Source organism: Grammomys surdaster, unplaced genomic scaffold (assembly GCF_004785775.1).
Source record: "Grammomys surdaster isolate TR1022 unplaced genomic scaffold, NIH_TR_1.0 144, whole genome shotgun sequence".
NCBI classification, from domain to species: Eukaryota; Metazoa; Chordata; class Mammalia; order Rodentia; family Muridae; genus Grammomys; species Grammomys surdaster.
In genome coordinates, this window is record NW_021604602.1 from 6,162,232 (window position 1) to 6,176,303 (window position 14,072).

General features: G+C 49.1%; 1 protein-coding gene across 3 annotated transcripts in view; it reads left to right on the plus strand.

The window, feature by feature from the left end:
• Positions 1–14,072, plus strand: part of LOC114618721 (serine/threonine-protein phosphatase 2A 56 kDa regulatory subunit gamma isoform) — a 51,789-nt gene that overhangs the window by 34,824 nt on the left and 2,893 nt on the right. Inside the window, exons 9-13 of one of the 3 annotated variants that reach the window (XM_028764514.1) lie at positions 1,636–1,763; positions 2,944–3,045; positions 4,519–4,591; positions 8,655–8,771; positions 12,025–12,118. In XM_028764514.1, coding sequence (XP_028620347.1) covers positions 1,636–1,763; positions 2,944–3,045; positions 4,519–4,591; positions 8,655–8,771; positions 12,025–12,072 — 468 coding nt within the window. In that variant the 3' untranslated portion in view covers positions 12,073–12,118. Of the gene's footprint in view, positions 1–1,635; positions 1,764–2,943; positions 3,046–4,518; positions 4,592–8,654; positions 8,772–12,024; positions 12,119–14,072 lie in introns of those variants that run through there. The other 2 variants (XM_028764515.1, XM_028764516.1) reach the window with 2 other exon arrangements.

Consider the following 14,072-nt stretch of genomic DNA (forward strand, 5'->3'; position numbering starts at 1 on the left):
CACACAGTACTGGGGTCAGCAAGATGGCACAGCCAGGAAAGGTGCTGGCCATGCAAGCCTGGGTGACCTGACTTCAGTATTCAGAACCCACACTCGGGTCAGAGGAGAGAACCGGATCAGAGTTGACCTTTGACCTCCATGAACATCATAGCACATGCTTACATGGGTGCACACACACACCATAAATTAAAATTGAGGGCCAGCAAGATGGCTCAGCGGATAAAGGTGCTCACCCCCAAACCTGACAATGAGTTTGATTCCTGGAACCCACATAGTGAAAGGAGAGAGCCAACTCCTCCATGTTGTCCTGGGGCTACAAAGGTATGCCATACCACACATGTACACGCACGTAATAAATGTAATTTTCTTTAAAAAACAAAATCCAGGTAGGGTATTGGCTGGGCATGATGGCACACACCTGTAGCTCCCACACTTGGGGCCCTGAGTGGGAAGATTATCAGCTGTGCATTGACCTAAACTGCATAGTTTTGTTTTATTTTGTTTTTTTAAAAAAAAGCAAAATTGAAAACAGATGGTCTTGAACTCTTAAACAATTATCTGTCTTTCATAGTGGTGTGCACCCTTATTCCCAGCGCATGCAAGGCTCGGTGAGTGAGAGGCTCAGCATGAGCAATAGAGAGGCATCCTAAAACTGTGTGTGTGATGGGTGGAGGTGTGTGTGTGTGTGTGTGTGTGTGTGTGTGTGTGTGTGTCTCATGGGTGGAGAGAGTGTGTGTGTGTGTGTGTGTGTGATGGGTGGAGGTGTGTGTGTGTGTGTGTGTGTGTGTGTGTGTGTGTGTGTGTGAAGGAGTTGGCTGTCTTCTACCATGTGGGTCCCAGACGCCACACTAAGGTCATTAGGCTTGATCACAAGTACCTTTACCCCGAGCCATCTCACTAGCCCTTTTTAAAAAACCAAAGCCAAACACATACGCTGTATTTCTGTATGTGTTCTTACCCATTGGCAAAGCTCACCTCTCCTCACTTTCTCTGAAGAACTAATCCCGACTCCTGAACCCTCCACAGCTGCCTTCTGCCCCACCCACTCACTCAAGGCTCCAGTGGCAGACCTGTGCTTGGCTCTGAGGGTCTGCAGGTGGTCGCTGCGCCACATTCTGGCTGTACTTAGTTGGCATCACTTGACCACACCTGTAAGCCAGCACAGGGGTGGGGGATGGAGGGTAGGGGGTCAGAGACAGGAGAGTCCTTTCCAGCTAGCCACATTTCGTGAGAGACCCTGTCTTGAAAACTAAGATGGAAAGCAATTTAGGAAGACACCCAGGGTCAACCTCTGGCCTCCACGTGTGTGTGTCCGTGTTCACATGCATGTACCACAGACCGATGCCTTCACACACACTCGCTTCTCTTTGACTCAGCGCTGGCATCCAGCCTGTGGTCTCAGGAGTGTTTAATGGATAAATGGAGACGTGAATGCCAGTGTGTACTATGATATGTAAGCTCTCATTTTACCTCTTCGTTGACTGTTCTTCAGCGTCACAACCTAGCCTGTTAGAATAGACAGAAATGATTGTAATTGTGTGATCCGGTACAGCTCTGTGCTCAGGAGTCTAACGGTGGGAACATTTGCCTCCTCCCTTCGTGCGCTCACCAACACTCGTGCACCGTGTCTTGCAGGTGGCAGAGCGGGCGCTCTATTACTGGAACAATGAGTACATCATGAGTCTAATCAGTGACAATGCAGCCAAGATTCTGCCCATCATGTTCCCGTCCTTATACCGCAACTCGAAGACCCACTGGAACAAGTAGGAACCGGAGGCTGCTAGCTCCTGGTCGCTTTTAAGTAGTGCATGCCTTGCCATCACTGTGGTTAGAGCTGAAATCTCAATTTACCATCAGCTTTTAAAGTGAACATCAGTTTCTTTGTGACTTTTGTTGTTTTGGTTTGGGGGGATTTTTTGGTTTTGGTTTTGGTTTGGTTTGTTTCAGACATGGTTTCTCTGTGTAGCCCTGGCTGTCCTGAAACTCACTATAAACCAGGCTGACCTCAACCTCAGAGATCCACCTGCCTCTGTCACCTCAGTGCTGGGATTAAAGGTGTGCGACTGCCCCTACCCAGCTCACTGACTTTTTAAGTTAAGCCACAGTGCGGATCGTCTCCGTGGCCTGTTTTGTCTTGTCAACCCCATGCCACGCCAGCACAGGGCCTATGCGTCTGCACCCCTCTCCCTGCTGGTTTTAGCAACAGCACCTTTCAGGCCTCTCTTGGAGCCTCCAAGGAAGTTCAGAGGTCGCTGCAGAGTTCATAGGACTCAGTCCTGCTGGAACTCAGTGAACACACCAGTCCTTAGGTAGCCCTTCAATCCCATGACATCAGAGAAGCCCATCGTTAAACTCATTGGCCACCCTGCTGTGGGCATTACCTAGAGCCTAAAAGAGAAGAATGGGTGACTCAGATGGCCTGGGGATGAGGAATGTTCAGTCCCCTCTCCTTTCCTTCACTTCAGAGGAAAAGGAAATCAGTCCACCCATGCAAAGCTCTCTCACACCCTGCAAGGGACTCCCCATGGGTGCCAGACGTGTTGGATGCTGAGGTTAACACTCAGCTTTCGCCAAATGTGGATGCCAGAGCTTCCCTCTCCTCCTTGGAGCAGCCTAAGCACATTCGTTGTGTTACTGCTGTCTGAATAACTTACCCATAGTTCTTTTCAGGACTCAACCTCTTCTATTCTGTCTTCAGGCAAAGCGGCTTTGCCTGCTGTTAGCTAGGAAGGTGAACTAGCCTGACAGGTGCCTGTAAGCCCTGACTCGGGAAATGACTGAATCACAACTAGCAGCTCATATTAGAACTGAGTGAGCTTGTTGAGAGTAGGTAGAACCTCAGAGATAAGGGAGACCGGGGGCTCAAGGGAAGGGAGAGGAGACAGGAGGCAGAGGATGAGGAGAATCCAGTGTTGGCCTCTCACTCTGGCATTCGCTCTGCAGGACAATACACGGCTTGATATACAATGCTCTGAAACTCTTCATGGAGATGAACCAGAAACTCTTCGATGACTGCACCCAGCAGTTCAAAGCAGAGAAACTCAAGTAAGTGGCCCCTCGCACAGGTCCCTGAGTATTCCACACTTCTATCTGTCCTGCAGAGTTACTCTTAACTTTGAACTTGTAAAGCAACCCTGTTCTGCTCTGGTTTAGGAAGGTTAAAGGTTGATGGTGGCCTGTCACCAAAGGGCATGTGCCTTTCCACTGTCCTGAGTTACCGTTACCTTTTTCAGAGAGCTGCTTCTGTGCAGGTGGGGACTCCGAGGCTGTGTCTCCCTAGAAGCTGTGCTCTGTCCCTAGGCTGGGTGCACAGTCATGTGGGGGCTGGCATGATGGTTCAGTGGGTAAAGGCATTTGCTGTACAAGTCTGATGGCCTGAGCTCAGACCCTGTATGGAAAGAGACTCACAGAGTTGTTCTCTCCCTCCACACTCACGCTGTCTCCTGTACCTGCACACCCGCACAGTAATAATGCACTTACTTACTTACTTACTTACTTACTTACTTAGGCCACTTTTCAGACCAGACATAGCAACACAAGTCCATAATCTCAACTCCGGAAGAGGAGTTGAGAGCTGAGGCAGGAGGATTACTACACGTTCAAGGCCAGGCTTAGGCATATAGTGAGACCCTATCTATTTAAAGAAAAAGAGAGAAAAAAAAGAAGAGAAAAATCACTCTTCCCAACTCAGTGTGAACCATTGGTAGATTTTGTTTTCAGCTAACCACCTAAAAGTGGTTATGGTAGACGGACTACAGGACGTTTGTCTAGCCTACCACCATTTCTTCAATTTTTAGATAATATGTGAGTTTTGGCTGCATATCAGGCTCTGTTTTGGTTCCTGGTAATACTGCAATGGTTGTAACAAAAGTCCTTGCCATAGCAGGGCAGGTGGAGTGAGGCAGAGCGCCCTGGTAAAATATAGAATGCATGTCATCAATGCACTAGGTGGCAGAACCACAGGGAGCCACGCCAGACCAGGGCTTAGCCCCCAGGGACGGAAGCCACCTCTGCAGTGGTGCGTCGAGTGGTGGTGTTTCAGAAGTTGCCTATGGTGGTGCGTTTTGAGGGTTAAAAAAAGAAAATAGTGGCTCAAATTCGGTGTGTCTAATAGTGGAATGAGAAGCAACCCTGGTCTCCCTTGGAATGCTGTCACCGCTGGGGTGCCAGCTCTGGCTTCCTTGCCCCTCTGCAGACTCGCCTGTGCAGTGGTTATGGAAGCCAGCAGTCAGCCAAGCTGGGAACACTGGACTGACTGGAAGGAGATGGGGGAGGGGTGCTAGGTTTTAAAGTCTTGTTAAATTTTTAATTTTTAAGAATCTTTAGTCTAACTCTTGGCCAGTTTTTAGGTTTTTTGTTTCACGTTACACATGTTGAGAGCCACAGTGTAAGATGTGGAGTAAGACCAGAAAACACTGGAAAGCGTGACTGTGGTGCTGGTGTCTCCCTGATGTCGCCCCCCTAACCCGCCTGAATGCTACTCTTCTCTAATACAAATGATGTTTTCCTGTTTTTCAGAGAGAAGCTAAAAATGAAAGAGCGAGAAGAAGCATGGGTTAAAATAGAAAATCTAGCCAAAGCGAATCCCCAGGTACTAAAAAAGAGAGTAACTCGGGAGTGTGGAGGCTTTGCGTGAATGTTTGATGCGCTAGGACCTGGCTCCACCCCAGGAAGGGAGGCCAACGTCACTAACACTGTATGTGCAAATGTCCGCAATAAAAACACTTTCCAACTTTGTAACCTTCCTCTTGTATAAGTACTTATTTGCCACACATAACTTTTACCACAGAATTGACTTTTTTCTCTTCTTTTTAAAAGTAAGATATGATGTGGTAAAAAGAAAACCAGGAAATAACCTCTAAGATTGTAATGTCCTCTCTTGCTCGAATGTCATAGATGCTGTCACTTGAACCATATTCTTTTTTATTCTCATACATGAGACAATGAGGGTGAAGCAGATGAAAGATGCTGAGAACTAACTGAATTCTGCCCTGCTCACACTAACTGTTCCTCTACCCTAGCTGATGCAGTGTGCTCGCGCAAGGCGAAGCCAGGCAGATGGTCGTATCTGTCAAAGCTGCTGGTGAGTCAGCAGCCCCGTCCAGTGTTAGCTTCTGGGCTGGCAGAGCCTGGGACAGCTTTGCAGCCATTGTCCTGGGGTGTTGCCTCTGCTGGTCTGAATGATCAGTTACTGGGGTGTTGCCTCCGCTGGTCTGAATGATCAGAGTTACTGGGGTGTTGCCTCCACTGGTCTGAATGATCAGTTACTGGGGTGTTGCCTCTGCTGGTCTGAATGATCAATGTCATTGGGTGTTGCTTTTCTCCTTGTTGTATGTGTGTCTGATTATAACAGCCACTTGATGAAATGTCCGACCTTTTCCACACTAAGATCTCTCAGGCTTCTCTCAGCTCTCCAGGGAAGAAAATATCTTACTAAGCAGTGTATTTCTTTTTGGTGAGAAGTGTGTATAAATTATTATGTAAGTTGGATGTGGGTTTTTTTAATCTTTGTCATTTAATAAAAACAATACATGAAGATATCAGTGTGTATTTTCCTGTGACACAGCATTCTGGCTTGCATCCCTTTGATGAGAGGAGACTTACTGACAGTCGGTTGCAGATCTGCGGTTCCACCTAAAACAAGTAGCTCACATTTCCCTGACGGCACTTTCCATCCTATAGAGAAGTTCTTCTAAGGCCTGTAGCTTAATTACAGGGACCTGTGTGTATGGACAGGGCCGGTGTTGAAAGTGAGCAGAAGCACCAGTAGTTGTTTTAAAACTTCGGCAAAAGTGTGCGTGGGCAGAGTTAGGTGGCTCAGCCTTGCTGGCATTGCACTGGTGGTCTTGGTTTGTTTGGAAGTTTTTCTGTTTGTTTTTAAACTAACCGGTGGAGAGCCTTGGAAGACATGCTTTGCCTAGAATATGGAAGTACTCTGTTGAAAACTGCACAGAGCTCCTACCTAAAAATGAGAGCGGGTTGTTGTGTCAACACTTGGAGCCTGGGATTGCCACTGCCTCGCAACAAAGCTTCCTGGTTTACCCCTTTTGGTGGCTCCTTTAAACTGTCTGGTGATATCATACCTGTGGTGGGTTTGGCACTAGAGCTTTGGTGACCTCCCTTCCCACTGTCCTCACCCCCATCACTGTGTGAACCATCTGTGACAGTCAAGCGTCTCATCCACATACATGCCCCAGCCCCATGACACACTGTCTCTAAAGTGGAAAATACTTCATGTGTTAAATAAGACCTCGGAGCTGGCAGGATGCCTTAGAACTCACTCTCTTGAGAGAAAAAAAGCCTTCCCTAATTTCTGCTTAGTACTTGGCATTACGCGATTCTGTTTGGTGGTAGTTAGCTGGGGTCTTAAGGGGTCTCCATATCGTGTCAGCCTTGGTGAGAGAGCGCACGCACTTCACTGTCCAAAGGCAGGTTACCAGTGACTCACTGTGCTTACTAGCTTCTGAGGAGGTGTCTTCCCAAAGCAAATCTCATCACACAAGAGTGTCGTCTACTCAGAGATGTGAAGTGCCCCCGCCAGGCACGTGGAGGGGGGATCAGGACGTTGGTGGAAGACATGTTTGGGCAGCTGTAGCCACTGTCCTGGGTTGTCATGTCACGTGACTTATGAGGAATTTTAAAACACGGGTCATACCCAATAGGGATCTGTTTGTCCTAACCCACCAAATGGACTCTAGGACTCTTGGGCATCTTACTGCATGCATGCATGTGTGTGCAGGCTCTCTCTCACACTCTCTCTCTCTCACACACACTCTCTATCTCTGTCTATCACACACGCACACACGCCCTGCTGTCCCCTGGGGTATTGTGTGAGTGAAAAGCAATTCTCTGAGGTAGAGGTGCACCTGAGCTGCGGTGGGGATGAAGCCCAGGTCCACACCTCCTGTACACTGTCGTCCCCCTGTGAGCTGCTGCCTGTTGAAGGCCGGTGCCAACTGGGAGTGGACTTCATCTGCCATGAGCCAGCACAGCCCATGGGCACGGGGTCCTTTCCACTTCTGTACAGCTGTGTGGAAAACACTGGGTTTATCCCAGCATGTTAAGATAGTAACCCCAGTGCTGTCTCACAGCAGACCTATGTTCTTCTCTGTTCCTCCCCAGGTGACTTTGAGCACCTGGAGGATAAGGCGCTGTGTATCCTGAAGCAAACTGGAAACTTCCAGTTTGAGAGTCAAACACACCCTGGCATCTAAAAGCATAGGGTACATAAGGGGGTCAGTACCAAACCATAGCATGCAACTGAGGGTTGCCGTGGGTTTCGGAGGAGGGCGTGGCTTTTGTCTGTAGGCAGGACCAGTGAGCATGCACAGGGAGTCCTGATTCGACAGTTGTCACTCAATCTGCATTTGAGTCAAGGGCCCAAGACCCAGCTGAGTCAGAAAACAGCAGAGAAACCCCGAGCTGGTCCTGCGGGAGCTGTAATAACACTCCCTCCAAATGTATATAAGGCGCAAAATGACCCAGGCAGACTTGCAGTTTAGAAAACTTTTCAGTTATATCAACCATAACCATGGTGTGCTGAAAGGGCCCGGCCCATGGGGAGCTGACTGTTAGAACATGTAGGAAAGAGGCTGGTAAGCTGAGAAGGTAGCACAAACGGCAAGGAGGCCACTGGCTGTAGGAAGACACCGAGTGCCAGGTTACAGCAAGGACCCAGCCTGGACGGTAAAGCGAACAGAACACAGGGTTGGTGACCAGGAGGCGGCCTGTTAGAGAACTAAGAACAGGAACCAGACTGGGCTGAGCAGAACTGCTGGCCGGAAGACATGGAAGCTAAGGGCAGAAATAAGTCTGAACACAAGGCCCGGCTTCCCCTTCCGGCTTGGGGCTTCCTGGCAGCACCTATTTTACAAGGGAAGAGCCGGGCATGACCCCCAGCCTGCAGCAGACACCGACTCAGTCCCTCCCTGACCTCGCCACACAGAGAGGGCAGCTGCCAGCAGTTTATAAGCTGTGGCTGTATCCCTCTGCTCACAAAGCCTGAAGTCAGTGGTACAAGCAGGTGGGAGGCTGCCTGTCATTCCACCTGGCCTGATGTGCCCAGAGAAGACAGTAGAAACCACACTGGAGAGGCGAGGAAGCTGAGTACAGGGTCCCAAGACACAGTCAGCCTGACACCAGGGTCAGGCTAGAGGAATCCTAGCTATAGGCCAGGCTATGTCAGTTTGGATTAGGATGCTGAGCTGTGTTGAAAGGTTTAAGGTCTTAGGAAAATCCTAGGGACATGGAATGAAGGAAAGGATTTGGGGGCAGCTGCCCCAGGGAGGAGGTGAAGGAGAGTCCCTGCTTCTGCTATGGACAGCTCCCCTTCAGTGTTTTGGCCCAGAGATACAAAGGGCTATAGGCTGGCTGTCTTTACATGAACTCAGGGAGATGCAGAAGTGATATTGGGGTCAGCAGAGGCTCACTCACATAGCCCAGACTGTAGGAGGGTGAACCCCTTTCTAGCATCTTACAGGCAGCAGCCCACAGGCTCCATCAGTGGGCAAGTAGGCGAATGTGTCTCCCACTACATGGCTTCTTGTAGAAGAGAGACTCAGGGAAGGGCAGTGGGCCAGCAGCCCATGCAGGATGAGGACCCTAAGTGCAGACCCAGCACCCAACAGACAGTGATTCCATACTTTGCATTGCAGTATGCAGTGTATAGTCAAGCCAGCGCCGTGAGCATTCCAGTTGCCATGGAGACAGATGGGCCTCAGTTTGAAGATGTGCAGATGCTGAAAAAGACCGTGAGCGACGAGACTCGTCAGGTAAAAAGTGCATTGAGCACAGCAGGGCTATCCCTGCTACAGATGTGCTTTGACGGGTCCGTCACGTTCTGCTAAGCTATAGATCTGAGCGGTCAGGCTGCTAGGAAGGTTCTTAGCAATCAAGTGTGTGCCTGCAGTCTGTTGCTTTACTTCTCTTAGCAACCGAAACCCAACTCTAACTGTTGTGTGTTAGCTTGAGCAACAGCAAAGCTTCGCAGTGGCCTCTTGCCATTCACCTTCCCCTTGCAGCCTCTCACGCCTGCTCTGATCCACAGACACGCCCCCTTAGTTCTTCATAGCAGGTGCTACACCCCGCACCTCCCAGGATACCCAAGGTGGGAAGCTTGGCTTCCTTCAGGGTCCAGGGTCCCAATGGCAGGCCAGGGCTGTGCCAGCAGCAATTCCAGCGGCACTGTGCTCTGTGCAGTGGTTTAGAGCATTTTTAATCCAGAGATCTCTTTCTACCAAAATGAGAACATACAGAAAGGTTTAAAGAAGGTGATCCACTGCACTCCTCTGTGGGTCCTAAAAGTCTGTTCCTCTGGGCATGCTCCCTGTACTCAGGATGTGTCATCAGTGCCCTGAATGGACCTGGATGCAGTGGTCATTCTGACTTGAAACTTTTAGCCCCCTTTGACCAGTGACGGAGTCCCTAGACATTAATGCTCAAATTCTAGAATGTGATAGAGGACCCCTTATTGCTCCTTACTGCCCATGGCATCCCGTGGAGCTCAGTTAAAGATACAGAAGGATTCTCTAATTCAGAGAACCCCTCCCCTGACTAAAACAGGATGTGGCATTACCAAGAGTGGGCACTCTAGCCAGCTGAACCTCCCCAGACATGTCTGCAGAACCAGAGTGGAGCCTTCTGAACTGGTCTGTGGTCCCCACCCCACCCCGTATAGCACACACAAGCGCTCCAAGGCCTCCCATGAGAGGGGCTGCAGCAGCTTCTCTTCATGATTGCTGCTAACGGTGCCCCAGGAGCCCATGTCTCATGTGTAAATGACATAAACAGATGCTTGTGGCTGTTCCTTTTCCCCATTGCAACATGGTTGTCTGATTTGGAGCCCTAGGCTCCCTGTCAGAGTCTTGAGCAAGGAGGACCCAGGCCCTAAACTTGCCATATGCATCCTCAGCCATTGATTTCAATTGAATTTTGTCTAGATGAATAAATGAGCACACTAGAAATTCAATGGAGAAGCTCAGTGGCCACCTACTGACCTACTGACCTACTGACCTACTGACCGTCAGCAATTAGTTGAACTCCACGCTTTGCTCATAATGGTTTTTCTTAGCAATGCATAGGGCTCATCAAGAGTTCATCTGGTCATGGTTACTCAGGCCTATAATCCCAGAGCTCCGGAAGCCAAGGCAGGAGAGTCGTGAGTTGAAGGTCATTCTGGGCCACACAGTGAGACCCTCCTGGGGGGGGGGGGAGGAAGAAGAAAAACAGAGAAGGCCAGTAGGAGAGAAGGATAGAAAAGAAAGAGAAACTCATGTGTTTCCTGTGTTCTAATTAGACAGTTTTCCTCCATGATTTCTTTGTGACAGGAATTAAGGTCACCTTTTTTATTTCCACTTAGACTTTACAGCCCCCACGTTTGCCAGTGGCAGCCCAGCTGAGTGACTTGTCTAAGACCCCCACATTCCTGGACAGTGGGGAAGCCCACCTGGAAATTTGTGACTTTTTCCTCAATTTTAAGATACTTGGGCCGTATAAAATGTAGAAGAAGTTGAAAACTTGGGAGCTACTTCCCATACATTGAGTATTTGAAGGGTCAAAGGAAATTTTCCTTTGGTACATCCTTCAGCCTTGGTCACAATTCACTATAACTTGTGCCCTGTGCTTTACAAGGTCAGCAATTGGAACAAGAACACAAAGCAAAGTCACTGTACACCTTTAAAATGCCTCAAAAAGTGGGCCCCGGTGTCGGAGGGCTCTGGAGCCACAGAGCCTCCCAGCTGTCCTTCAGCCATCGTGGGTGACGGGTCCCTTTCTGAGCAGCCTTGGCAGGGTTGCCCTGAGAGAGGCTCCCATGACACATCTGCTCTTTGTCAGCTAGTTGAAGTTTCTATAATTGACATTCTTAAAACATCAGCCGTCCTCCTTGAAAACTCTGTGGCTCGGGCTCCTGAGGCAGGAGATGCCGTGCACGGGGAAGTCAGTTCTCCCCAGAGTAACTTACCCATTAGAATCCAGCAGGCTTTTTCCCCTTAAGAATAGGGCAAGCCTGGGATATAGCTCAGTTGGTAAAGTGCTTGCCTAGTTTGCAAAAAGACCTGACGTATCCCAGCCCAGCATAAACCCTGCATGACGGTGCACTTCTGTAACTTCAGTGCTGGTTATAGGTAAAGGCAAGAAAACCAGGATGTCAGGGTCATCCCTGGCTATGTAACAAATTCAGAGGTCAACCCAGGCTCAAAAATGAACCGATTCTGAAATTCTATGGAGTAGAGACAGAACAGGAGATCTTAAGTCTGAAGCTAGCTGGGCTACCTAGTAAAGAGCCTGTCTTTGAAAAAGAGTAAGAAGCTAAAATAAGTTGCTGTGGAAACACAAAGGACCTAGAATAGTTTAAACATCTGAGAACGACAACACTGCTTAGCTTCAAGTGTCTGTGGTTAAACCTCTGAGCCAGAGCACAGTTGAGTCTCGCTGTCTAGACGAAGGTGTTTCCAAGGTATAGGCTCACAGGTAATATTCAAAATGAATGATAAACTCTTCTTTCCTTGAGAACATTTGGAATTAGACTCCTGAAATGCTCGGTTATGCCTGCAGAACATACCAGCTGTGGTGGCCCAGGCCTCTCTGGTCCTGGCACTTGGGAAGTTGAGGCTAGCCCAGGCTATGTAGCAGGACCCTAGCTCAAAAAAACAAATCAAGCTATAGCTAAAACCTAAGGTCTGAGCGGTGGTGTGAGCACTTTCTTTGGCCCTCAGTTTTATTTTTCACCATTTCCCCAAAGAGATTCCACATTTCTTTAAACAGACTTGACTGTTGGGACAGGACAGGTTGGGAGACCCTGCTGGAAACTGAGGACAAGAGACAAAAGGATCTGGGTTGATGAGGTGGGGTTGGGGGGGGGGGAGAAATTCGGTCACGTATTTGCCTGTTAGAACCACTGTTTGGGTTTCTTTTATGGAATTCGTGTAACCCTCTACAGAATAGCCCCCAAAAGTTTGTAAGTTTTATGTGAACACCGTTGATATCAGAGACGTTTAAAATGTTTGCAATTTTCATTTTTAACAGTTGGTCGGGAGAAAAGCAATGTCAACCACGCAAGTCAGGAAGGTGTAGAGGCCGAGTGGGCAGTGCAGGTACTCCTTGGGAAATGCATAGGGTATGCCTAAGGCTTTCTGTCTACCAGAGGGGGATGCGTCCCACGGCGAACATGAAGTATTTTCCCTGTCTCTCCATGACATCACAGCTTGGGATGGGCAAGGCAGAGCTAAGGGAACCTTGATCAGTTTGACCTCAAATGAAGTTCTGAACTCAACGCCTTTCCAAGTGAAGGAGGCTCGTGCCATTGTGCCAGCCCATGTCCCCTATGTCCACTGCAGGACCCCTAGCGCTGGCTGTTTGCACCAGTGTGCCCATAGTGCCCAGGCTCCTGTGTCTCACACAGCACTGTCTCAGCCAACACTCCCCTGCTCCCTCACCCACCCACCTCTGCCCACGTGCCGCCGCTGCCGGCACAGCCTCTGCCCCAGGTCTTACTCACCCTAGGCCACCATCTGCATGATGTCTCACTCTTTCCTGCCTCCTGTTTCCTTCATTGTTCCTCTTGTGGTGTCTTCTCTCTGCCTCCTGCATCTGTCTGCAGGGCTAAGCAGAGAGGCCCCTCCCCTCGTGCGCGTCCAGTCTCCAGTCAGTTCAGTTTCCCCACTTTACCTTCACTGGTTCCAGCTCCAAGGCCTTGCCTGTAATCTCTCGGTTAAGGGGTCTCTTCTTTCTGACATGGCTATGTCAGAGGTGATTACATATTTCGTGTATTTTAAAATGTTGGTTTGCATCAGGATGAACATAAATTCAAGATAGAATTGTACCTGAGTGGTGACAGCCTGCCTGGGGACTGGTAAGATTTGCCATCTCCCACTGGTTCCTAGGCAGAAGACGGAAAAGCTCGCCTTCCCCAAGTTGACTGTCCAGGTTCCAGGAACAGCTCTAGCAACAGTTGTGGTGTCAGACACTGAGCCTGCTGCTGCTGTTCATAATTATAGGCAGTTCCACAGGCAACCCTGCTAGGAAACACCAAACTCTGGAATGCAGGCTTCTGGGTGGCTGGCTCAGCAGGTGCCTGCGTTTCCACCAGAGCAGGAAAGTGCGTTTTTATCACCACGCATAACCAGACATCTGCACACGGAGTAGCCGTTCACACATGTTTTTTTCTGTTGTCACATGATGGGCTTCAAACCGTGGGGTTTTTCCCAGGTTACACCACAAAGGCTTACTCTCTTTTAATTGGAGATGCTGAGTGGAAAGGAAAACAGTTAAGGTTAAGCAGCGTGGGTCCGAAAGCACTGCTGGCCACCTGTGGACATCTCACGGCCGTTGCCTTTGGACAGCTGAGGTGGTGTTTTGTTGTTTCTGAGTGCTGGTGCTAGCACAGCAGCCTGCCTGGTAGTTGAGTGGCCACTCAGCGCAGACACCCCTTTCTGACCCATTCTTTACAGATGCGGTTAGCTATACCCCCAGGCTGCCTCATGCCCATAACCCCAGCACCTGGGAGGCTTAAGACAGAAGGACCGCCATGAGGTCAAGGCCAGCCTGGACTTCATAATACATTTAAGGCCAACCTGGGCTACATAACGAGATTCTGTCTCAAAACATGTATATATGTGCACATGCGCACACACAGTCTAAATTCTGCTAAAGTGGGGCTCCTAAACTTCAGAAAGAGTGGAAAAGAAAAGGAATGTTTTATTCCTTAGACTCGATATTAGAAACTCCCACGTGACAGTGGTGGCGCACGCCCTTAATCCCAGCACTTGGGAGGCAGAGGCAGGAGGATTTCTGAGTTTGAGGCCAGCCTGGTCTATAGAGTGAGTTCCAGGACAGCAAGGGCTATACAGAGAAACCCTGTCTCGAGAAAAAGAAAGAAAGAAAGAAAGAAAGAAAGAAAGAAAGAAAGAAAGAAAGAAAGAAAGAAAGAAAGAAGGAAGGAAGGAAGGAAGGAAGGAAGGAAGGAAGGAAGGAAGAGAGAGAGAGAAAGAGAAAAAAAGAAAGAAAGAAAAGAAAGAAAGGAAGGAAGGAAGGAAGGAAGGAAGGAAGGAAGGAAGGAAGGAAGAGGGAAGGAG